At 39.5% G+C, this 25943-nt stretch overlaps 1 protein-coding gene across 6 annotated transcripts; it reads right to left on the reverse strand.

Moving 5' to 3' along the window:
* Positions 1–732: 732 nt before the first annotated feature.
* Positions 733–25523, reverse strand: RB195_021583 (uncharacterized protein; the record flags this gene model as incomplete). 6 transcript variants are annotated; one of them, XM_064208401.1, is made up of 15 exons in its annotated part: positions 733–807; positions 885–1034; positions 2874–2987; positions 3053–3176; positions 4013–4123; positions 4191–4263; positions 4433–4506; positions 4611–4624; positions 7885–7932; positions 8669–8758; positions 8824–8903; positions 9005–9107; positions 9157–9342; positions 9608–9706; positions 9837–9875. In XM_064208401.1, the coding sequence occupies 15 exons, from the start codon at positions 9873–9875 to the stop codon at positions 733–735; spliced, it is 1380 nt and encodes a 459-aa protein (XP_064064281.1). The 6 variants fall into 6 exon arrangements, with proteins under 6 accessions (XP_064064281.1, XP_064064282.1, XP_064064283.1 ...); XM_064208402.1 differs by having other exon boundaries at positions 4191–4269; XM_064208403.1 differs by having other exon boundaries at positions 4191–4275.
* Positions 25524–25943: the final 420 nt, after the last annotated feature.

Here is a 25943-nt window from a genome sequence, read left to right on the forward strand (position 1 = left end):
TTGCCCTGTTCTGAAAAGGTTAAAAGCTTCACAAAAAGCCTCTAGTCTGTGAAGAAAAATAATGTTTGTTCTGTCATCAGGAGTGATCTACTACTTTTTTTATAGTTCTTGTACGTCTCAAATTCGTTCCACCAACACATCGTTTTGATTGTGCTTTGGTACTCCATGTAACTTTCATGTAATTTACAAGTAAATTATTTGAGAGTATAGGGTCAGCATGAGGTACTCCTAGTTAGATATCTAGTAAGTGCATCAACGAATTTTCATAGCACATTTCTTTGTGTTGCTCCATACGGTTCTTAATGAATATTTATGATTTAAATGTGAACAACACTATCACAACCAATTATTGATAAACTCTACCAAATAGCGGATTGCTCCAGAAGCATGACTTTGTGATCTTATTTGATCTCAATGGTTCAAAAAGCCTATCCACAATCAATAACAATGCGGATAGAGCACAACTGCGTTGTACTACTACAAATGCACCACTAGGCAGCATTTTGAAGTAGTGCATTTCTAACAAATTTGCTTACCAGTGTCTACCTGCTGAATATTGCCTTCACATTCCTCTCCATAAAATGAACAGATAATAAGGAACAGAAAAAAAAAGTTACAAGAGAGTTCTGTTTTCTACGACAAATATCTTTATGAAGAGCAATAATTAGCAAGTAAGGAACAAATCAAAAGATGACAAAATAGAAACATGAGCAAGATAAAGAGGTTCTATGTCTAGTGATTAAAATCACCGAAAGCAGCACCACCGCCAGGCCCTTTTCCTGACAATTCCAGCTGTGAGTCGATCATCTAAATGTAATCAAAATTGTTAGTTTATTTCTACGATAAAATATAATACATAGTGGCAAAAAAAAACAAACATCCACCTGGATGAGTTCTTGAGGAGATGGGACGCGACCACTTTCAAGTTTGCTCCAAATCTGCTCTTTGTCAAGGAAAATTTCGAAAGCTCCTGTCGACAGCAGTGTACTTTCCACCATGTTGGTTAACAGGAACAGCATCATGCAAGCAGAAATCTAAATACACCAGTCTAAACTATCAATCGGTTATGACGTCAGTGTTGCGAACTTTCGATGTTACCCTTTCCTCAGTAATTCGGAAAGTAGTTTGTAAGTGTCACAAAACGCAAAAGATACGCAGAAATCAAGAAATCGAAAAGCTCAGGACCACCAGAGGCCTCAGTTTACCCAAATAGCGAACATTTCTTTACAATCGTAAGAGCAATGAAATGAAAGCCGATAAAGTGGATTAGTTATGAAATTACAGACTAGAATCAGTAAAATGAATTTTAATCTCAAGAAAGATGACGTTCACTTCACATGTTTTCATTGCATTACTCGTACCGATGTAAGGAGTTGATTCATCGCGTGAACTGATCCACTGTGATATTCCAAGAATCTTTCAAGTTCCGAACCCTATTTAGTTTTGTTAAAAGCCCCTCATTGAAAATTTCCCAAAAATGCTGCCTTTAAAAAATACCAAGAAATCTATCCCACCCTCTGTTCGAGGAGAGGGTTCACCGATATAAGGCGGACACGGAACTGTACGGCAAATATTTACTAGAAAGCACTAGTTTGTATGTATGAGAGACGAATGGAGTGTCTGAGTTTATGTTCAGAGCAGATAATCGGGTACGCTGTGATCAGAGTATACGCTGTTACTCATTTGTTTTCCAGCCATGATCCGCTTCTAAAAGCTGATAAGAATACATTGGGCCTTGATATCCATAAAACACCAAACTCGAATACACTATATCAGCTACGGTCCTGTCAAGTGAGAGACATTCTCAGGAGCACAGAAAGTCAAACATATTCCAAATAGTACGCAGTTCGTCGGTGGTTTTAGTGAATAATAAAGTTTACCGATGTAAAGAAGGGATTTGGAATGTAATGGAGGATTCGGTAAATCCACATGATGAGGACAATTTCCTAGATTTACACTAGACTTTTCACGATGGAACGTGTTCGTCTTCAGACTAATAAGAACATCCCTTCATTTACAAAACACAAGCGAGATACATTTTATTCGATTTCGTTGCTTTCAAAGGCCATGTCGACGGAGTAGTGGATGAGAAATATCCTAGGCGACGAACCAAATGAATCATCCTATTTTCTTAGGTGGAATTTGAATACCAGTGTACCTGTCGCTACAGATCTTTGATAACTTGAAGTTGAAACTTTTCAAGAATTTTCCAGCCTCTCGAAACAAGGCAATGTTGATTTATCATTTCAGTTTTGGTGCGTGAAAGATAACAACACCAAAAATCAATTTGAGAACATTGATCCGTCGCGTTTGATTAGTAAGTAATGGTTTGTAAAACTCCGTCATACAATAAACTCTGTTGATTGAATCTGAGTTTACACATTAAAAATTCAAAAACACTGCTTGAGTACAATGAAAAAGTGGACAGAAAAAAAGAATAAAGTTTCTGACGTTAATCAATCCGCTTGGGATGCGCCACCACGTCCACTTCAATTCAGAATTCTGTGAGGTTTAGAAATGCATAGCTAGCCTGTACAATGACTTTCAGGGGCTCTCCGATGAAGCCAGTCTTTTTATCCTCCCAGACAAGTTTGGTACCAATTTATCGACCCCGAGGATGAAAGGCATAGTTGGCACTAAGCCGGAATTGAATCTACTGATCGATCATGCTGCAGCCGCACCGAAACCTTTTAACGACTGCGTTGAACCGCCAAGAAAAAAATAGGATGAAGGAAGAAAAATGAAGCAAAAGATAATAAGAAACGTTTGTATTCAATGGACAACGGAACGGGAATTCAATTCAAAAGAAAATCAAATAATAAAGTTACTATTCTGTTTTGCTTAGACGAACGGAAAAAAGACAATTTAATTACCTTATTAGACTGTGCCCACTGAAGTACAGCAGGTTCACCCATTCCAAGGCTAGTGAACGGATTTCTACCTGTTATGACGACAGCAATCGCGGCAATTTTTAGGATATTAATGGTCTGAAACTTTGTGGAAAGGTTCACTGAGATCAACCTCTACAAAATAAATAAAAGAATGGAATCACTTGGGCGAGATACTCCTTCCATTTAACAGGCGGATAATTGCTACCTTCAACAGGCATTTCTGGATATTTGTCACGCACAGCCATTGAGAACTGCTCAAAAGCTTGCTTGTATCCACATGATATGCTGAAATAGAAGAATGTGAGGATAAAATTGGAGTTATATCCGTTTTTAAGATATGCATTAAGAAAACAATATTGGATTCTCATGTTCTAATGAAATACAACTTAACAAGTCCATTTGGTACAGCAATACGGCCCAAGAAAACTTTTGAATCGATGGTGTGGAAAAAAAAAACAGATAGAATAGTCAAGAGAAGTTCGTTGCCTACGAAATGCACAGAAAAAACTAGATGTAAAACAAAAATAAGAGATAAGTGTTTGAAAATACTGATAAAAGCAGAAGGCTAGAAATATATTACTTTGCAAATACATTAGAACTCGAAATGGTAGAGCATGATATTATTCAAATGATGGATCTCATGATAGTAGTGCACTTTAAGAACAACTGATGGTGGAGATCCTTAGAAATCTAGAATTACCACGTCGTTCACATTCACATTTACTTGGTATATAAGTTCTTTGTACATATTCTTACTGCAACTACTTTTTCGGTCTTTAGTCAACAGAGTACACGTGGTTCATAAACAAGCTAATTGATTGTAATTCGCCTTTTTCCCTATTGTAGTACTCAATGTGATCGAAAACATTATATCTTGTTATGAAGTTCCTCTATGTCTACACAACAACCTAGAAGCTTTACTTATATCGACTAGTGATTTTTGTCTAGATCCAATTAACAAAGCAAAGGAAAAAAAGTCACGAATAATCACAAATAAGTATTGTCGATACGTAGAATGATTGTAGAAAAAAGCCTGCATATAAAAAAGGATCGTCATGATTTTCAGGTGGTTGACAAGACCATAAACAGTGGGTTGAAATTACTTATTAATTGCTACTAACCAGTACAAGAAACGAAGCGTAGGCAACTTCCTCCCACTAAGTATTTTCGGCTTCATTGTATTGAACTGCGAACCTTCTCGAAGTTCTATATGATCTTCTTCGGTGCCCTTACTGAAAACAGAACGTGAATTGTGCTGGCGGAAAGATCTCAGGATTTAGGATGAATTACTAACACTACCTGAAAGTATGTTGAGGCTCGTCACCAAACTCCTTGCGGAACTCTTCTGCGTCATGATCATCTTCGGAGTGGGCTGGAACTGTACCTGTGAAAATGACTGCTCGCTAATTCATGGAAGCACTACAAAAGTACTTGAACTTGATTCTTCGCAGAGATTGGCGAAAAACGAGCAAAAGAGAGAGTACACCACGAGTACATGTTTTGAATGAATAACTGATTTTAGAACCTTAAGGAAGACAAACCTTTCACAAATACTTCTATCATTGATAACGCAAACAACGCAGAAAGGAACAAAAACCCCGCTCTACCCGTCATCCTGCAACAGCAAAAACTTTTGGAACAATAGAAGAAGCGATCTTCTAAACAATGACACGAGCAGTCTACGTTCACAATACGAAAAGAACGAAAAGAAGAACTCACATAAATCTGTTGACCTTGAACGGAGACGGCTAACGGCCGTAGAATGTCTGCGGTGTGGCCTGACTACAGTGTTCTTAAATTTAAGGAATTTTATGCACCTGCTTGGATGAGTCAGCTCTCTTCATCATAATGTGATTTTTATGTTTGCTGCAGGTGAACGAAACGATTGGTGGTGTTTGTACAGTAGGAAATGTTTTGTCCGGCGAAAGTTGGGTCCGTACAACATCTTAGAACACCGCGTAGTTCTTGTAGTTGGTGTGAACTCATCCCTTCGAGGCATCTTCATTGATATCACATTTCTTTGGAACTGAAATGAGAGTTGGATGTTTTGCTGCTGTGGGTAGGAGCACGCGAAACAGATTCGTCTGCTCAGTGGTCGGCAGCACCCTTACTTTCACCTCGTAGACTAAAATGATTCTGAGCAGAAATATTGTTTGTAGGTTGGTTTTAAAATGTGCCTATATATGCTTCTATAGTTTTTAAATTTATGTGTGGCCCTGTGGCCTAATGGATAAGGCGTCGGTCTCCGGAGCCGAAGACTGCAGGTTCGAGTCCTGCCAGGGTCGAAATGTTTTGTTGTCATTTCCTTCATATTCTGTTGATTATTACACTTTTATTACTTTCTTCTGTCATAGTGGATCTGAACAACTTTTAAATTGGAATTCCAGACGCAGTAGAATAGCTAGAATTTAAAACTGTAATTGCAAAGACAAGGGAAATCGTGAGATGTAGATTAGGTGTTCACGTTTCGTGTTCGTGTTGCAGTTATAATCATGAATATATAGAGAATATCCGGAGCGAATTGTTCGGGGAAAAATATTTGATCAAGTCGATCGAGGAGAAAACATGCAATTCCTGACGTGAAAGTGAATTGAATCTCGTCTCCTACTGAGTTCCTCTGAAAATTTGAAGTATTCGACTTCACGTAACGAAAATTTCCCCTTAAAAACTCTTACCGCTTATCGTCGAGTTTATCGAATCTTCCAATGTTGTGGTGATTATTAATGATTTTGCTATGAACCGCAAATTCGTCAGAATAATCGATCGCTGTAGTGTCTATACTTGGAGTGGCGACTTCGCGGCGTTAATCGTTTATTTGAGCAACGGAGCGATTGGCAGAATCGTCGAGTGTGTACATCACCTCTGCCGATCATTCGTATTTTATCTTACAGATCCGAGACTCCACAGTATATGAATACGCATACTATGCTAATTGTTATCTTTGAATAAATTCTCTTTTGTATTTTCTTACGTGTACAACTAAGCGATCAAATTATAAATTTTGGAATTTGTGAATAATCTCTTGGACCGCACGATTGATACAGGCTGCGATTCTCACCGAAATCCCAATACATCTAGAGATTCCCTCGATTTATTGATTTTCCTTTCTTACGCGTAACTGTCAATGTACGCGGGAGGGGGTGGGGTGCACATGTGTCGTTGTGGTGATTATAGTATGGTGACATAAGTTACTGAAAATCATGTTCTTCTTCCTAACTATCCCTAATCGACCTCATGCTGAGAGTGAAATGTAGCAACTTGCTTTACGTGATTTAGACGACGACTTCCATACTCTATTATTCAATAATTTCTTGCAGTTACCTCGTTCTCGTAGGAAAGGGGGAGGGGAGGGGAGGGAGTGTACCGCAGTTAGTTAGAGGTTCCGCTGCGGCTGCATAATTGATAGAAAGTTCGAAACCGCTCTAGAGCCAACCAAAACTTTCATCCCTCTGGCTAGTAAATCTTCAGCACACTTGTCTAGGAGGATAAAAACACTGACTTAACACATCGGCTATCCTCGCAAGTCAAGTGGTACAGGCTAGTTACACGTTTGTGAACCTAAACGATTCTGAATTGAAGTGAACGTGGTGGCGCATCTCTAACGGATTGATTAATTCCAGACACATTACTCTATAGAATTTTAACTCGTATCCTTCATCATTCTGTACAGGACAACTACTGCGTAGCTACAATACCACCAATAATGGAATAATAGATGCAATAATAGATCAGAATAAAAAGGTTACAAAGACTTTTTATTGATAGTACATTCGTTTATCATTAATAAATATCAACTTAAAGAAATCAGTTGCTTCAAGTAACAGTTAAAAACAGATCATGAACACGTATGAAGATTTGCAAAATTTTCCATAACGAACAATCTAACTTATTTAGAGGTATTCGATTAAGCGCTGAGGGAGAAGACGGACTCAAACTTTTGTCGCTGACCCTCGATATCTTTGTAGTAAATCTCGCTCCAGAGTGTTGTTGTCCATAGAGGAACACAGGATGAAAAGATATACTGTGGGTGTGGAGACAGTAGTGAAGAAGAACAGCGCCAAGAGGTGGTCCATCCTTCGTGAAACCTTCAAAAACTGATTCTTACGGACTTCTATTTACATTATTTTTTCAATGTTTCCTGTAATATGCAAGAATTTTTTTATCGTTTGGAATAAATCATTGAGGTATATTTTTATCGTTTGGAATAAACAGCAGTAAGATTAAAGTGAAGCGAAAACTTTTAACGTTTTGAAATGGAAAAAAGTGGAGTAGGAAACGATGTTTTTTTTTCTCAGTGATTTCTGATTTAACACCTATTAAGATGACTTGATGCTGGAATGTCATTATAACCAAGGAAATTTAAAATGGAACAGGAAATTTTGAAATTCTCATCTTGATCTTCTCCAGAAAAACGGCTAGTCGAGTACCCATGGGGAACAGAGTCCAGTACAAAATGAGAAGTAACGAGAGGCAGACGTGTTTTTATTGGATCGCTTAGCGCTGTACCCTAACACAACAGCACTTATAAATTTGTTTTATAACTAGAACTCTGTTCTACGAATCTTTTTTAGTGTCTTATGTAATATGATGTAATATGTAAAGAACTTTATTCCTCGCATGAAGACTGTATGATGACTTGACTGTTTAGGCACTGCCGCTTTCGTTTTCTAGGCTCATAAGCACTTTAGCACCTCTCTTACAGTCGTGTCAAAACCACCCGAACTCGGTGCAGTTGCGCAGGCGGCTGGCAAGAGGCTGCGCTCGAAGCGGGGCTGTAGATAATTGTGGTTTGTAGTTGAGAGGGGACCCTTGCCAGCACCATTCATCGCTGCAGCTCGTTATGGTCCCACCTCGATCCCAACTTCTAACACTACCGCGCCGCTTCGAGAACAGCCGCTTACGCAACTGCACGGAGCTTCGAGTCATTTCCACCACGACTATACAATTATTTCTTCAATAACTAAAAGTGTTCCCGATAGTTAAATCCACATACCGCCCCCCATTTCTCCGCTGTGACTTGTCTTTCGACGCTGATGGACGCCTGAAACAAGGAAACAATAGTAGTATTCTCTGTGTTCAGCTCAAAAGCAGCGTACAACGAAACTGACGATATCATGATCCCCTCCGCGAGGAGGTACAGGTATTAGAATAACGGTGATCTGCTTTACATAGTTCATGCGGACCAAGCAGATTTTCCTATTTGTGTTGTGTTAATTGTTGTGTTATGGACGTCGGACAACGACGGAGGCGCCCGCGTTTTGTTGCGTAATAAGCTGCATCGTTATGGAGACAGGATCACATATAGCTGTTTAACCAGCCTTCTTCTCTGGATTACAAGGGAATTGATCGCGCTTACGCTCACATTCGTGAACTACGCCCCTACAGGTATTTTATTCGTGAAGGGGTTCCTTATGTCGTCATTTTCGTGATACTTTGCCTTTAAAGGCATCACTCCACGAATCTGAGGTGGTACGGATTTCAGGTGGAGTATTCGTATACGGGATGGGAGACTATGGAGAGGGGGGTGATTCAGTCCATTTCTTCCTACTTGCCGGAAAAAAAGGCCCGGAAGATACGGCTTCAGGCGTTCTGGCGCACTATTTTCTACAAGGAGTTCGACTAGAGCGCGCCAGTTTTTTTACGGCAATTAGGAAGAAATGGATGGAATCACCACCATCTCCATAGTCTCCCATCCCGTATACGAATACTCCACCTGAAATCTGCACCACCTCAGGTTCGTGGGGTGATGCCTTTAATGTCGTGCTCAGATAAATCACCCCGTTAGGAATAGATGTGAAATCCGTTCCATGAATGAATAGGTATCGTAGCAACCACGATGGAGGTGGTGATATGCGATGTGAAAATGCCTTAATGAAAATTCTACGTACTAGTTGTTAAAGAGGATTCAGATCTAAAAAGGGTATGTGCTTACCTTAGAGTGAACCCTCATCACCGTTGAGGTGAGAATAGTGGCCAGTGTGACCATAATAATGTTGAAGTGGAAGTAGACAACTGCGAAATGTTTGTCAGTAAGATTAACAATAAAAAATGAGAGCAGAAATCCCTTGGTTCTGCGCAACAATCTTACTTTGCCATGGTATAATAAGACTCACTTAATAGTGGAACTCCCTCAGAGCTATGTGGTACTTTCTCGGTGACTACCAGTGAGAGAACAGCCATACTGAGTATTGCTGTGACACCAAGAGTGAATCTTTCCTAAAATAATCGATTTATAAAATATGCTTCGGTTCCTGGAACGAAGTACCTGTCGTTCGTGTTTCGTCGAAAATCTTGCGAATAGACCAGCTACAGAAAGCATACAAATGATATAAGTCGGAGCTACAAGACTAATCAGGTAGTAGAACGGTTTCCTTGAAATGGACACGATGTATTTTGCCTCGCTAACAACGAAACCTTCATGATCGTAGTGGTCCTGGTCAATTCGGACCTCCTGAAACGAAAATAAGTAAAATTGTAATAGTACTTGATAGAAAAACAGTTGAAAATTGGATGTAGAGACTAAGAGCTTCTGTTGTTTTCTTTCTAATGAAGTCTAAATTACACTTGAAATAATACTAAAAATGAGAAATTGGTAGTTTTAATTAAAAATTATGATTACTGCACAATTTTGGCACGGATGAAAATGATACGATAGTGTGAAAGTAGTTTCTTTTTTTTTCTCGGAGTTATATAGTACACTGTAGATTAACGATCACCTGTAGCGCCCATTCCTCATTTGTTGCATAATGTCGAAGAAACAGGTTGCTGGTAGCGTTCAAGAGCACTTTTTCCTCTCCGTAACCCCATGAAGCTATCTATAAAATGTCCATGAACGATTTTCGATAAACCTTGGCGTGTTGATGCTTCAATAATTGGTTTCTTTAATTGAGCGGACACGAGGTTGTTACTATCCTTTATTCGTGACTAACGGTTTGGCAATATCACCTTCTTCAGAGCTTCAAAGGGTGAAAACGAAAGTGACATATCTGATCAATCCGATCATAGGGTGTGGCGTCAAAACGGAGGAGATACTGAAGTTAAGATCAAGATTTTGGCACGTGAACCTACCACTGCGGCGCATAAGGCTCTGGAGGGATCCACTCCATGGACTCAGACATGTGCGCATTGGGAACGTATGAGCTATATATCCTGCACTGCTATACGGCGCAAGATTCCCGTATATCGAGAAAAGGTGCTGTCGTCCAGCGCATGGCCAAACCCCGTGACCTGAAAGGCCAACTGCCTGAAGGGTTTGGCAACAAACGTTCGTTTAGGCACGGTGAACTGAAAACTCTCGAGTGAACTCCAACAAACCGCCCTGTCTAGGCTTCTGCGATTTCCTATAGCGTCTGCTGCGCTACTCTCTGCGCACCAGAGATCGGCCCGCCATCAGTATCGAAGACTACACTATTTACTGCAGCGATGATGACGAAAAGGAGTTAGGTAGCTGCGCTGACGTGAGGAAGATCTAAAAACTGGGGGAGAATTCTGGCTCAACGTCGTCTAGATGCGTCTTTGTACAACAGCGGGGTCGCAGAAGAGGTAAATTCTGGATAGTAACTGCCCATCCACTTACAAAAGCCGCTGTGGAAAATAATAAGGACACCTTCAATGATGATCTCAGTGAGGTGATGACTGAAATACCCAGTCAGCAAGTGGTCATTGCCGGAATCGACACAAATGCGAACATGGGTCTTGATTAACAATCCGATGTGCTACGAAAATGGCATTATCCAATAGAGCGCACGTCGGATAACGATGACCGTCTGGTCCACCTGTGTGAACAGACGGGCGTCATCATCGCTCCCACGTTTGAGAGGAATCATCGACACCATCAGCTGACGTGGCAGGGGTAAATCTTTTTGACGCCAGAGAAGCAGCGCAAAGAGAAGGTGATAATTCTCAAACTTCAACTCGATTGTGTTCTGACAAAGAATATCCCTTTCTCAGACATTCGAAAATCTAGAGTTGTGTAGGGCGCCACATTCGATTCTGGACACCGCGATCCGGATTCTGCCAGAAAGTGCACCCAGAGCGCCGAAGAGGAAGTGGACACACATTAAATTTATATTATCGAGTTTGATAAGTTGTACACGAGGTTGTTAAATAAATTTATTGGCTAACGTTTCGGCTACATCGCCTTCTTCAGAGCCTGAAAAGGGCGATGTTCAATCTACAATTCAAACGACCAACCTCTCCACAACTAAACTGATAAACTCCACGCCTACTTTCAATCACAAATTTAGCGACTACACTGAATGCTCACCTTAGATCGGAGATGCTTAGCATGAACCGCTGACTGGTCGATCACGAGGGCAAATGGTTCGAATGTCACATTCGGATCGGAAGAACCATTCGAGATATGGCGCGAGTTCCCGCGTTATCGACAGACATTCACCCTTGCGGTTCATTGTAGGGTTTTTGGCTTGGATACAAAATGCTTCCAGCGATTTTCGAGCCAACGTTTTAGATCCGTGCGCTAAGATTTGGACCCTAATTTCAAAATCGGCTCCGCCGTGTTTTTGTGTTCTATGGGCACCTAAAGGTGTTCATTCTCGTAACCTATTCTTGCCGCTCACGTGGTCTTTGATGCGAACATACAGCGGTCGTGCCGTTTCACCGACATACTCGTCTCCACAGTTCGTGCAAGAAATCAGGTAGACTATCCCGGATCTCAAGCAGTCTCCTGGTCTATCTGTTTGACAAATAATACAGTTTGGTGTTGTACAGATGGTATCGTACAAACGATTCAGAACTAACTGATGTTTCAAATTGTTCGGTGGTATTTCAACGACCGAAACGGAGCTATCCAAGTCTGCTCTCCTCAGACACCGCCTAATGGCAGCGCTCATTTCATCGGAGATGTAAGGAAAGCAGACGGATATCTTATCTGTAGTGAGGTTTTCCAATTGCCGTGCTCGTTCACTTCGGTATCGTCTTTCAAATGTTCGGATTTCGTAACCATTCGAAACAGGGATTTCGTGAGCCAGAGTTAACGATTCCTTTCTCTCCTCAGGTCCACTACAAACAGTTCTTGCCGTGCGGGACATGTTGTTAAGCACAGCTTTCTTCATATGAAATGGATGAGCAGAAAGAAAATGAACCAAGATGTTTTTATTACTGGGCTTACGATACCATCTCAGGATTCTCCCGGATCCAAGTTGGAAGAAGCATCCTTGATGGTACTGGAAGTTTTGTACTGAGGTGGTGAAAGAGGACGTGAGGATGCTCTGTGTGGAAAGGCAGTTAAACGTGAGGCGTTGTGGGATTTGGAATAGCGACGAATGACCATAATATCAGCTCGCCATTTAAGTCAAACAAGTGTCTTTCTGAGAGAATTTCTCGCACTACATGAAAGCTGTACCTAGACTTTTTAAACTCTTGTACTAACTTTTGTTTTTTAGTAATTAAAATGGGCTTTCAAATGGACAAAAAGGGGACGATTTTCGGCACTCTCTATTTTTTGCATTTGATTAAGTGATTAAAGTCGTCGAAGCAGCTTGTTAGATTTGTGCTGTGTATGGATTACGCCGAAAGGACCGAGAGAAATTGGAAAGAAAAAACCAAAAAAGAAAACACGATATAAAACGAGTAAAGTGCAGTTGGGGGTAACTCGACTGCACTTTTATTTCTGGAAGTTAATGACAAATTCGTGCGAGGACCCAAAACTCAAGGATTAGTCTTAGAGGATCTATTACATGTAAGCTAAAATGATGAAGAGAAAAATGAAGGTAGAGCCTCCAGAAGTCCTCCGGAACTGAGTGCTTGCCTCTAACTACGTTTTCCCTTATAAAACAATAAAAGGAACGTAAAAATCTAGTGAATAATGGTTGTAATATTTTGGAAACGATAGTGGGAGCAAAAACAAAGTGTATAGTGCTGATCTGTTTGCAGCAGTTATTTGTTCGGAAAAAATTGGACGAAATGAATTTTCGCTCAACCTGCCACAATTGACCCCTATGTGAACCATCTTCATTCGAAGTCAAAATTCTCATTTTTAATGACGGCAAGGGTATTTTCAAGCATTCTTCTTTCTTCATACAAAGCAACTCGGCTTTAATGGGCTTATCATCTTGATTGAATGTAGAAGAAAGTTGGGGCAAAAAATGCCCAATTGTGCTCTTAACACTCCATTTTAATGATCTAAAAAAACAAAAATACTGTAACTTTTCGAAGTCTGAATAAAGGAATCTAGTCGAGCGAAAAATCCTCTATTGAACGACGTTTGACATCTTACAGATGGTTTATATCCGTATATGCTCCTTTAGGTTCTACTGAAAAAATGCTCACAACTTGTTCCTCATCCCAAAAATTCTCTACAACCAGTAATGAATACAAAATTCAGAAAACTCACTCGGAGGTCGCAATTTTGTGAGTCGAAGGGGAATTTCCCAACGTCTGAAATTAAATGTAGTATTTCGTTAGAGAAGTTATTGTTCAATACCTTCGAAGAATAGAGAGAGAGAGAAAAGAGAGAGAGAGAGAGAGAGAGCTAAGAAATATCGTCAACAGTAAACTGCAACAATCAATAAAAATGGAACTCGCTAAGCAAAATAGGGCAACTGTGAACTCAATACTATCCTATAGTTTTTCGTATAGTCAAGATGATCATTAGTAAGAGAAAGTCTGGTTCAAACAGTAGAAAACTAACCTATCCGGCACATAACTGAGTAGATAGCTGGATATGAGAACGTAACCCGACCGGTGTACTGGATTCGTATAGGAGAACGAACTACGTGCAGTAATTCTTGATGGTTTAACCTTTATTAGAATTAACTGATTTAATCTTCATTAGAAACTTGACTCTTGCAAAATCTTCAAATAAAGTGCTTTCTTCGAAACGGCAACGAACATATTAAATACGATAACGTCAGGAACCCATATCGATTCTTCTGGCAACCATGTAAAACGAAGTCCAGAGAAATTGGTCGGATCCCAGCTAAGCGTTAGATCATCCCATTCCTGAAGTATGGAGTAAAACGCTTTGTGTGGTGGATTGAAGCCACTACGAACCTACCTCGACAATATAAACTAAAACCTTCATAATATGTCGAACCTCGTCAACGTTGATGATGTGGACGAGCTCCATCGCATAGGTTATGTTCACTAATCCATCCGGCGGAGCAGATATGAAATAACGAAAGTTTAGATGAAAAGTGACTGCCCTCTCCACTCTCTACAAAGATTTTTATAACGAAAAAAATTTGTTGAAGACAAGTACTTCTATCCTACTAAACAAACACTACACGTCATTGCTGGAAAGGAAGTAGGATACTATGCGGTGAACTTTCTTGAGCCAATCCAAGAAATAAATTGTTTGTTACCAACAATCATCTCAGAAAGGAGAAAGAACAATGCTGGATCCCTAATGAAAGAAGGCTTTTGTTGTATCTTAAGTGGAACAGTTGTATCTGGAGATTCGATAGGATATTGCATAAGTCTGTGTTATAAATAACTATAAACTATAACTATAATAACTACAGTGCGGGTGTGGCGCAGTCGGTAAAAGGTCTACATGATCGATCGGAGGTTCGAATCCGACTTAATGCTAACCAAGCATCTCATCCCTCCTGTGTCGATAAATTGGTACCAGACTTGTCTGGGAGGATAAAAACACTGACTTGACACATTCGCTAGCCCACTTAAAGGCATCACAACACGAATCTGAGGTGGTGCAGATTTCAGGTGGAGTATTCGTATACGGGATAGGAGACTACGGAGAGGAGGGTGATTCCGTCCATTTCTTCCTAATTGCCGTAAAAAACGGCCCGGAAGATGCGGCGCCGCACAAGACTGGCGCGCTCCAATCGAACCTCTTGTACGAAATGGTGCGCCAAAACGAATGAAGCCGTATTTTCCGGGCCGTTTTTTACGGCAATTAGGAAGAAATGGACGGAATCACCCCCCTCTCCGTAGTCTCCCATCCTGTATACGAATACTCCACCTGAAATCTGCACCACCTCAGATTCGTGGGGTGATGCCTTTAAGTCATTGTATAGGCCAGACGGCAAACCTCAAATGATTCTGAATTGAAGTAAACGTGGTGGCGCATCCCAAGCGGATTGATTAGCGCCAGAAAACTTTATCCTTTCGTGCCTAACACTAAACTTCTGTCTAAAGGTTCTGCCAGCGCAGAACCTTTAAAAATCCCTTGTTTGTATAATCCATTGTGCACGGTAACAATAAGTACCATATACCAGGGCGGATGTTATTTAGATACACTAGTTAATTATCCTAATAACCACGCGGCAAAAAAATAGTTGGCTCGAAGTACTTAAAACAAATGAAAGTATAAGTAAGAACAACTAACCGCTCGTGTTGCTTCAGCAGATGGCGCGTTAATCTGTTCGAAGGTCCTAAATGAAAAGTAGAATATGATTCAACGGAACGATTTGTCGGTTGTTTTTCTTTCAGTAGGTAGTACTACATGATGTGACGTAGCTACTCACTTTTAGTAACTCTGTTTGAAGAGTTTAGTAAAGTTAAAGCAGTAGTAATTCCAGCTCCATCCCCGTTTTTTTTTCGCTTAGCAGCTTCACGTGCATGTTGTGGATTCTCTGAGAGTCATCCTAAAGTTCCAGGGCTCCAACTCACCTAGTTATTCCCCTCCAGTGAAGAACAGATTATTGATGACCTATCACGTTCTCAAACGGGAAAGACATTTATCACTTGGGAACGGTTTTTGCGCTCTATGGGCGTTTCGCGCTAAAATGCACAGTTCGACTGCAGCAGCATAGAGACGTCCTCCCTCCTGTCCTCCCCACCCTCACCCCCAACTACCTTTGTATCCATCATGCAGTGTCAGTCCCAATAAAGAAGTAAGTCAAGTCGGCAATCATGGAGAAACATCCACACCATGAACAATCACGCCTCACCTCAAGCTCGCACAGAGGTAAAAACATAATCGTGACGAGTGTGCGACGAGCACAGTCCAATCAAATATCCGTGGTCCTCGTGCTGGGTCCCATCGTACTGCTCGCAGACTTACAATCGATGCAAGCACCGGGACCCTCGCTGAACCCGCGCTGGAGCGACGCTCACTTGACGCGTCACCTAAAAGCAGAGTACCCGGATATAGGCGTACTTCACGATTGCGCACGTGCCGCATCCAAGTGTGAACAGTCGAAGGTGAATGATGCCTCTTTACCAGCGTATTCAAGTGAAACCAATGAATAAGCTGCTGAGCGGAACGGAACGTGTACATAGAAGCGCGTTTTAACGTACCTCATAGGAATTAATACCGTACCCACTCCGTTTTCTTGCGACGACAAAAGACAGATGAGCGGAACCGCGATGGGTTTCGCAATCTGCTATCCAAACTTATGTTTTCGCTGTGGGTTCCACACCATATCAAAATCGTGATACGTTGCCTTTAAAATGGAAGTATTTACGCCATATTGCACCATTAACAAGGATGTTTTGACCGGAACGCACCTAAGCAAATCAAGGAGGTCTTCCAACACTTTCGGTTTATTTTGTGACTCTTGCGGTCATAATTTTGTTCATTTTCTTTCACGAAAATTCTGCTTAAACTGTTTGCTCCGTAAATATTGTAGGAGGATCATTCTTTAACGTTTCTTAGAAAATTAAAGTAACGTATTCTCCCATGTTAAAATTAGCAGCACAATCCAATGACTTGTGACAATTTATCCGTGCTTTTAATAACACGGGAATAAATAACTCTAATGGAAGTCCTATTAAAAATAGATTTTCGTCCTTTCCATACTGAATACATTTCCGGATTAGTGGAAGTTTTTGTCTTTACAAACCTTGATAACAAATAACGTCGTGTAACAATGCTATTGCAATAAATAACACTCCGTTCAGCATTCGACAGCCACCGCAGCGTAGAAAACTGCAACAAGCAGACATATTTAATGAAGAAAAAAAAAACAAGAATAATTAAGAAGAAATAGTAGAATGATTAAGTGCAATTAATATTTGGTATATGATATGCATTTAGAAGAACGGAGGAGTTTGGAATTTTAACGAACATGTCATTCTCAGGAAATTCTTTTCCCGAAAAATTATTAGGCAACATTCAGTTTTCCCAACAATAATGAATAGAGAAATATTTGTATCTGGTAGATTGGAGGATATGATAGATGCACTACGAAGCTTAACGTACATAAATGTATGTATTACTCTAGCACAGCTAAATCCTGCAGAATGTACAAACTTCGTTAATGCATGGAGACAATGAACGTGATGAAAAATAAAATGTCTTAGAAGCAATGCCTATAAGCACTTGATTAATTGCACTATTGCATTCTTTACGACTTTTTTCATTTGTTGCTGACGTAACAAATGTAGCGAAAACTTCAAAAAGCGATCCAATTATCATGTCTCGGAGTTATTTCCTCTAATACTCTCACATAGCTTTCATTTTTTGTTTGACGCATTTACATAATGCACCGTAGAATAATAGCTAGTACTAAGAAGGAGAAACACTGTGTTTAATCAAGTGAACACGTCTAACCTCTATGAACTCATGTCGATTGAAAAAGCTATTCTTCTGCGGAAGAGGGTATAAAATCCTTATTATTTTTTTCATTATATGAAGAAAGAAAGTAGGATACCAGTCGCCAGAGTTCAGTAATCCTACATAACCCAATATTAACGAATTCATTTGGGACTTGAGATGGGAGGATTGCGAGGAGAAGGTTGGATCTCAAAAAAGGCGTTTACCGACCTTCATTTCGCCCAGGATAACTAACACCAGAGAGATTAAACATAAGAAAAGACTAAAAGCGCACCTATAAACTCGAAAAACTGCTAAAAAAAGAAAGTAGAAACTTTTAGAAGAATAAATATGTAGTTTGCTGAAAAGAAGTAAGACATACTTTAAAAATTAAAAATGCTAACTTTATTGTTTGAAAGAATTATAAAAACAAAGTGAAGAAGGCTAGGAGGAGAACATCATGGAAGAGGAAATATATTCGTTAACACAAAACATTTGAGCTTGTACTTGACAAAATGTTGTGAATTATTGTCAAAAAAAAAAGCTTGCATCAGAAATTCTCTTAAGCCAACTTAAAAACGGTTAGAACAATTTATCCAACCACACTTGTGTTTCTTTATTGAGTTGAAATTCCATCAGATATATTTTTGTTACATAAAGATTATATATTGTACGTCAAGTTTCATATTTTTGAACGAAAATATAATAACAACAAGAAATAAAGCAACTAAAGGACAATATCGTTTAATTTAAAGCGAGTTTTCTAGAGGTATATTCATATGATTGGTCGTACATTCGTGCTTAAAAGTAAGTAAAAAGCAATATTGTTGTTTGTTATTGTTATTGTTTAGCGCCTTCCTTCTTAGGTGTCACGTGTACCGTAATAACATTCAAAAAGTGCAAGAAAAAAGAAAGAAAAGCATATCTAATACTTCCTTAAACAATAAGAGTTAGATCACATGAATAGCATTAAAAATTATGAAATAGGAACCTCGTTCAATCTTGTGATTGTTTCCCTTAAAATCAAAATAGAAAATCTCCATTAAAATCAGGAAGTATTTGAGACAATTCAATAAAGATCAAAAAATGAATTCGGAATGAATTCCTTAGAGAGTATAACATCAATCAAAAATAATTTATAATACTGTTCTGGTCTTTCAAAAAGGAACATGAAAATACTCGTATACATCTTTCTAATATATTTTAGAAAATTTTTGAAATTTTACTGGAATAGATACGAACATATAGGAGCAATTAAGTACGTGAAAAGACTCGACGCCGTTGTTGTCCTAAACAAATTTCCTCTCAGTGAATATGATTATAAAAAACGGAATCAGGGAATGAAGGGGAAATGATCAAACCAGCCGAATTTCTGCTTAATTTTGGACGAATAAGTCCTACACAACACTGCATTGTAGTATCCCTTTGAGAAATGCTGTTCGTCATCAAATTTAAAGATTATGCTACATTTCTGCGCGTAAAACAATATAAATCGATTAAGAATAGTTCTACACGAAAATCAACGATTGCTAATCTTAGTATAAAATTATAGTTTATTGACGTTAGAGGTGTAGTAAATTAAATAAAAGGTGTAGATACGCGAAGAGAACGTTCAATTCATTATGACCACTCATGAATCAATATTCACGTGCACTTAAAGGAGATAACTGAGGAAGAAAATAGGTTTTTCTGGAGAAAAGATGCGTCATCGCGGATCTGCCAGGATCCACTCGAGCGCAGTTTAAAGACGTCGTTAACATTCAAAATGTGACGCAATGGATTGTTGCATAGAGTTGCGAATCACCTTGGAGCAAATCCAATTTCCTGTGGAAACTATTCTTAAAAGGTTAGCGAAATTAAAGGAAACTAAGCGATTAAGAGAACTTCGTAGGATTTTTTTTTAATGAAGTTGTTGCACTTTCCACCCAGAGAATACATTTTTTTACTCCTAGTCGTTTCCCAAAGTAAATGAGCTTTGCAATCAATCAACAAACTTTGGCAAATGGAATTATTTCGGTTCGTCTGCCTTATTCTACTTTTATTCTACTTTACCAAGTTGTGATGGATCAGGGATTTGGTCCCATCCAGCATGTGATGCCATTCTTATTCGATAAACATTTGTTTAGGTAATCTTAGGTTTCCTTTCTCCAATATTTCCTCGAGTTAATATGAGGTTGAAATTTTTGAGTACAGAAGAAATGTTCAGTATGAAATTACCAGAAGAAATTCACAAAAAAAAACACGATAAAGTGGTGGTTGCGCTAATATAAGAGGGAATTAAATGAAATGTAAAATAGACGAAATAAAATGTAACAAAGAAAGTGGCAACCTCATTTTCGGTGAGGAATTTGAAACGCTAAGTGGGCGGAGATTATTCTTTCAAACATAAGTGAAAGCGCAATACGTGAACGTGAACTTTTACGTGAACTACCGTAATTCACGGATAGGTGACGTTTAAAAAAGAATTATGGAGAGGAGTTTAAAATCCATACTTGTGCAATTAGTAGAAGTTAGCTCGTTCACCTTTACAAAAATAAAGCATCGCTCTGGATACTAATCGAAGTGGATAACATTTAATTAAAATAAGATCTAACACTTCAAGTGCAGTTGTGCAAAGATTTCTGGATTTTCTCTGAGGATATTTAACGAGCGCTAAAGCCATTCACATGAATTAATGATCGGCATGTACTTCGCCGAAATCACACAACATTGAGCTCCACAGAGGTGAGCTTGTTCTTGTTATCATCAGTAATTTTAAAATCCATGATTGTTGTGGATTTTTTACAAAGATGACGCAGTATTTTTTTTTCCAATTGAAACGTTGTCCTTAATTGTCCTTAGTTGTCAGATGATTGTCGAGATTTTGAAATTTTCCTCAAAGTTTTCGCAATGTTTGTTTTGCATTAAAACGAGTTTAAGGCAGTAACACTTAAGTTAAAACTTCAAAAAGTATCGCCAACAAAAATTATCAACTTATTATAATTTGATATTAAATAGTAACAAATAATAACTATTTTATTTTTCCCAGTCAAACGAAATATTCCTATTCGATTTTTTTTACAGTGTCACTTGTAAATGACTAGCCTTCTATCGTTTAATAGAACCGACCGCTAAATTTTTCCATTAATAGTGATATTTCGAATAATTCGAATTCTACAAAATTGTTCAGAGAGCTATTTGATTCTAGAGTCATAGACTAGAGCTGACCTATCCAGAGTATTCCAGGATATATCAGTATAGAGTATAGAGCTGACCTAACCAGAGTACACCAGGATATATCGTACAGGTCCGCAGTTTCTCAAAGATGAAAATTCAAAGTAGCAGAATGTGTTTCATTCTGCGTCGTTGCTCGGCACGAGACATGAAAAAAACTGTGGATTAAGCTAAGAGACGTCATTCGTGTTGTTTTGAGCAGATTACTATTCCCAGGAAATAGTCATGAGAAGAAATCTCTCAATTGTATGCTCTTGCTACATGGAACGATTAATTACATGGAATTAAGAAAAAGTAAAAACCCTTCATCTGTATTCTATTCTGACGTTTTTTTTAGGACCTAGGTACTTTGAGAGCACGTATAGAACGCGTATTAAATTTGAAATGGTAAATTCACAGTGTCTGCTGTGATTCTGGAAGGTATGTAGAAGGATATCATAAATCAAACTTTTCAGTAACATCCTTTTTATACTTTCACTAGTATCAATGATTCAGAAATTCAGTGGTATTTTGAGAAGGATTCGTTTTCACGTGGACAAATCCTCTTTATGTTTATAATAATCAAAAATACTACTATGATGAAATTCCATGGAAATTAATCAACCCGTTGACGACTGCACGTCTCTTTTTGCTTGTTCTCGCTCATGGGAGAAGCGCGTTTCGAGACAGCTTCAAGGAAACAGGGCCTAGAAGTTCTAAAATGAAGTGCTAGAGAAAATACGATGAAATACCTTCAAAATGAGGGTTATCGAATTGTTTCTGGAAGACGAACGGGTCCTGATCGAGTCCACAAACATATCAACCATTGAACCATTGTTTGAAGGAACTATCCGGGCGGAAAGCAGTAGTTCAAAAAAGATGTATTGGCTGTTGTATGTGAAAATCTCGAGACCACGGACGTGTTTATGTTTCCAGCGACACAAGGTGCGTTAAAGGCATCACCCCACGAATCTGAGGTGGTGCAGATTTCAGGTGGAGTATTCGTATACGGGATGGAAGACTACGGAGAGGGGGGTGATTCCGTCCATTTCTTCCTAATTGCCGTAAAAAACGGCCCGGAAGATGCGACGCCGCACAGGGCTGGCGCGCTCCAGTCGAACTCCCTGTGCAAAAAAATGCGCCAAAACGCCTGAAGCTGCACCTTCCGGGCCGTTTTCTACGGCAATTAGGAAGGAATGGACGGAATCACCCACCTCTCCGTAGTCTCCCATCCCGTGTACGAATACTCCACCTGAAATCTGCACCACCTCAGATTCGTGGGGTGATGCCTTTATTACAAGGTGCGAGAAATGTAAGACCACTTTTACAATGAATATTTCCAAGAAATATACAAAAACTATGCTTTGCAATGTAATGTTCAGATTTGTTGACTTTCATTAAATAAAAACATTTCTTCCTGTCCATATTTTGTGTAATATAATATTAAAAAGGATAAAGTCTCTTGTGCGTCAATCCACTTGGGATGCGCCAACGCCTTTTACTGCAATTCGTAATGGTTGAGGTTTTTCGAACGAGTGTTGACCTATACAACAACTTGCGGGGGCTAGACAATGTGTCAAGTCAGTGTTTTTATCCTCTCAGACAAGTCGGGTACCAATTTATCGACCCAGGATGGATGAAAGGCTTGGTTGGCAACTTTGACGGTTTCGAACATGCGCACGGTTTCCATCGACAATGTGGCGACAGCGTACCTCTATCCGATTGGAGTACACCCGTCGTTCAATATAATATTATTCAAAGAGAATAAATCCATTAGGTACAAAAAACTATTAAGAAATTTGCGAAAATTGAGGAATAACTGTTGAAAAGTGTGCAGTTCACCATTGAGGTGCGCTGTCGTCAACGAGTTAATGAGAAGATCCTTTTGGTTTTCTTCAAATTTTGAAAATAACGGAAAATGATTACTGATCCACGAGAATTGATGAATTCTGTTGAAATTCTGGCAAATTGAATATAACTTGCGAGGGAAGAAATTTTTCTATTTCCTGCCCGCAATAAAAAATCCACAGTATGACAACTGACGTTCGCAGTAGTAACTGTGTGGTCTTCAGCAGTGAAGAGAAAGTTACATGATTCCATAAACAAGTGAAAAAATAAAGCAGATGAACTCATAAAGAGGTAGCAGTGTCGAACCAACAGCCTGAGGTGGAGTGAATAAATATCGGAACAAAATGAGCCCATTTGGTAAATCTAGAAGCGCAGTTCTAACTGTGCAGTAACAAATTAGAATTGCTTCAATTTAAAAATATTCTGGAAGGAGGAGCGTGAAGTATATTACTTTAAATATATATGGCATCAATTCATCCGTTTATAGTCGAGTCACAACGTTTTGAAGCTCGGTGGCGTTGCGCAAGCGGCTTTGCTCGAAGCGGTGCGGTGTTGCTTTCGGTTGTGATCGAGGTGGGACCATGGAGCTTCACGCAGATGAGTGATGCTAGTAATGGTCCCTCCTCAATCTCAATCGCTATTTTACTCCGCGCCGCCTCAGGCGCAGCCGCTTACGCAACTGCATCGAGCTTCGGATAGTTTTTGCCCGACCATATCTTCGCTAATTCGCACGATGCTTGAGAATTTGCGCTTCAAAGCTTGAGTGAAATGAGAACCTCAAGGAGGTAGAACGAAGATGAGTCAAAAAAGCTGCAAACTAGCCACGAGCCCTAATTACTGTCACATTACCTCTTTTTTCCTGTCGGATTTGTCTGAACGGAGGTTTGAGCATTTGGAACACATACGAATGAAGATAGAAACAATTAATGAGATTCTTCTATTCTCGCGACGCAAACATTCCACCATATATGCTGCACGGTTTTTGGAAGTTATTATAAAAATTGAAACATACATTTTAAATAAAAGAGCAATCAGAATCCCTTTTGTTGTGGATGCAATGGAAAAAGGTAAGCGTGCGCATGTTTGATAGCGATGCAACAGATATATGGAAAAATTTATTCAATATTTGAAATGAAGCGTGTAATATAAAGAAGAAGATGACAAAAAAAATGTCGCTATGCACATTATTTCAAAGTACTGCAAAATTTCAATGATTCAAACGAGATTCGAGCGCTTACGATAAAAACAATTATCATTTTGCTCAGATCGTGCGTCAAAGTGGAGCAAAGGATTGTGTGTATAGTCGGGTCAAAACGACGTGGAGCACGAATGTAGCTACAGAAGCGGTCAAGCGGGAGCATGTCGAGATGTCGAAGATCTTTGCCCGCGTGGGCGCGACGCGTCCGCCGCAGCGCACGCAGTTCTGCTACTTAACATACATGTACACATACACGTATACATACACATATAGTCGGATCAAAACGACGTGAAGCACGAGTGTAGTTACACTGTCGAGCGGGAGCAGCGCGGTTTTTAACCGCTCGCGGCGTCCTGCGAGCGATCTGTTTGGCAGTTCGCCAAAGTGACGTGAAGTGACCTCGATATTGGATCGATATTCGCCGTAATTTTTTGTTTGTTTTCATTTTTTGCTTTTCTCTGCTGTTTTTTTTTTCGTTTTTTACTCTTTTCGTATTTTTATTATGTTCGCTGTATTTGCTTTTGTTACGTTGATCTATACTGTATCTGTATTGTCCTTATTTTATTGTATTCTTTTTGTTAATGCTTTGCTTTTGAAATCTTGTTCAAAATTGTATTTATTTCTACGTTAATGTTCTTTTTTTCTTTTGTTTCTTCCCCTACGCTCCCTCCTTTACGAATAAAAAAGAATATGAACATGAAACTAAATAAAACTTTTAACTTAAGTTTTAAAAGCAAAACATGAACAAAAACAAAACAATTACTTAAGAGCAGTACAGATATAGTATAGATATAGTAACAAAAGCAAATACAGCGAACATAATAAAAATACGAAAAAAAAGTAAAAAACGAAAAAAATAGCAGAGAAAAGCAGAAAAATGAAAACAAACAAAAAATTACCGCTCCGGATGACGTCACTTCACGTTCACCTTAGCAAATTGCCGAGCAAATCGCTCGCAGCACTCTGCGAGCGGTTAAAAACCGCGCTGCTCCCGCTCGACAGTGTAACTACACTCGTGCTTCACGTCGTTTCTATCCAACTATATGTGTATGTATACGTGCATGTGTACGTGTATGCTAAGCAGCGAAACTGCGTGCGCTGCGGCGGACGCGTCGCGCTTACGCGAGCAAAGATCTTCAACGCTCTGCTCTACTGTGGTGTGAAAAGTTCCGGCTTTAAATTTTTTTCTTGCTGAGCAATTTTTTTTTGCATTCTATTCCAGTCTCTTTTTTCCGCAACTTTTTGCTTTGCTTTGCTATCTCTTGTTCTTCTAGGACTGTTAGGCTGTCGAAATTCTCCTACACATTCTCTTGACACATGTCGATTAATACTAAATTTTGCATCCAGAAGTAAAAGATATGTTAGAAAGAAAAGTACGTGCACGTTCTTCAGTGGTGCATATAATTTGGGGGCAAAGAACATCAAATCCTTTCAGTTATATTTCGAGTGGATGTGCTTCAGCTGAGAGTCTTGCTCAGTTGAGCACTTCCGATTATTAAAATAAGTTACCAGAAATGTGAGGAAAGACAGTAAAGCGATCATTGTTCTCTTGATTTCCCTTGAAATTGAAATTGATCCTAACACCCTGACTGAAAAGCTCGAAGTTCCCACGACCACCCCACATTCAGCAGTCACATTCTTCTTGTCGTCACATGCGGCGAACTTCATTCCAAATCGGCGGGTGGTCGTCGCCACCTTCTAAGAATAGCGATCGGCATGTGATGTCCGACCCGACGCTCAGTGTTTTATTTCGGCGAGATACCTTGAGAAGAGCTGACAGTGACGGAGCGATTTTTTCTCCTTCCAGTAGTGTTCCAACCAGCGCCATACTTCTTGCATCACTGACCAACGAACAACTCGCTAACGGTACCGAGGAATGGTAGCAGTTTTGCGATGAGTTCACCAAATGACGCCACCGCACGACATCAAACATTTTGGAAGTGAACACTTCTGAGATTACCGCTGTAGTTCAGAGCACATCTGAAGACAGCGACGGAGAACGTTCCATCACAAAATGAATTTCAGGTCAGTCTCCAACCGGAGTCAACCTTTGATTAGAGATTGTTCCTCGCTATCACTCAAATTCTGGCGACCCCGACATGACCCTGAATAAAGAAATCACCTGTTACTTGTTCATAGAGTTCAAATACTCCTTTTTTATGCGATGATGGTTTTAAGGTAAAGAAATAGTTAAACTGTGATATATAATATGAGAATGTTATCGAAAAAAAACTTCTACTTCCAGAATCTTCATAGTGAAACAGTCGGACAAGTTACGATATCCTGAAAAAGGAAGAGAGGACACTAACTTAATATTTTTGGAAATGTAGCTACAATTTCCACTTTTTTGAGC

This window comes from Necator americanus, chromosome X, assembly GCF_031761385.1.
Source record: "Necator americanus strain Aroian chromosome X, whole genome shotgun sequence".
Classification (NCBI taxonomy): Eukaryota; Metazoa; Nematoda; class Chromadorea; order Rhabditida; family Ancylostomatidae; genus Necator; species Necator americanus.